This window comes from Eurypyga helias, unplaced genomic scaffold (assembly GCF_000690775.1).
Source record: "Eurypyga helias isolate BGI_N326 unplaced genomic scaffold, ASM69077v1 scaffold36374, whole genome shotgun sequence".
Classification (NCBI taxonomy): Eukaryota; Metazoa; Chordata; class Aves; order Eurypygiformes; family Eurypygidae; genus Eurypyga; species Eurypyga helias.
In genome coordinates this window covers 1,230-1,449 of record NW_010246225.1, presented here as the reverse complement: position 1 = coordinate 1,449, position 220 = coordinate 1,230, and the positions used below count along the sequence as shown (strand labels likewise).

At 69.1% G+C, this 220-nt stretch overlaps 1 protein-coding gene across 1 annotated transcript in view; it reads left to right on the top strand.

Moving 5' to 3' along the window:
• LOC104508633 (steroid 17-alpha-hydroxylase/17,20 lyase) overlaps positions 1–220 on the top strand; it is a 2,967-nt gene that overhangs the window by 1,712 nt on the left and 1,035 nt on the right. The window contains exon 5 of the mRNA XM_010150327.1: positions 1–132. This exon is cut by the window's left edge and continues 29 nt beyond it. Coding sequence (XP_010148629.1) covers positions 1–132 — 132 coding nt within the window. The remainder of the gene's footprint in view (positions 133–220) is intronic.

The window sequence follows — 220 nt, the reverse complement described above, 5'->3', positions numbered from 1 at the left end:
AATCGGGCTGGCGCGTCCCCCCCACCTCAGCGACCGCCCGCTGCTGCCCTACCTGGAGGCCACCATCAGCGAAGTGCTGCGCATCCGGCCCGTGTCCCCCCTGCTCATCCCACACGTGTCCCTTGCTGACACCAGGTGAGACCCCTCCCCGGGGTTGCAGCCAGAACCCGGGGCCACGGAGGGAGGGAGCAACGGTCTCACCCTGTTTTTGCCCTGCAGC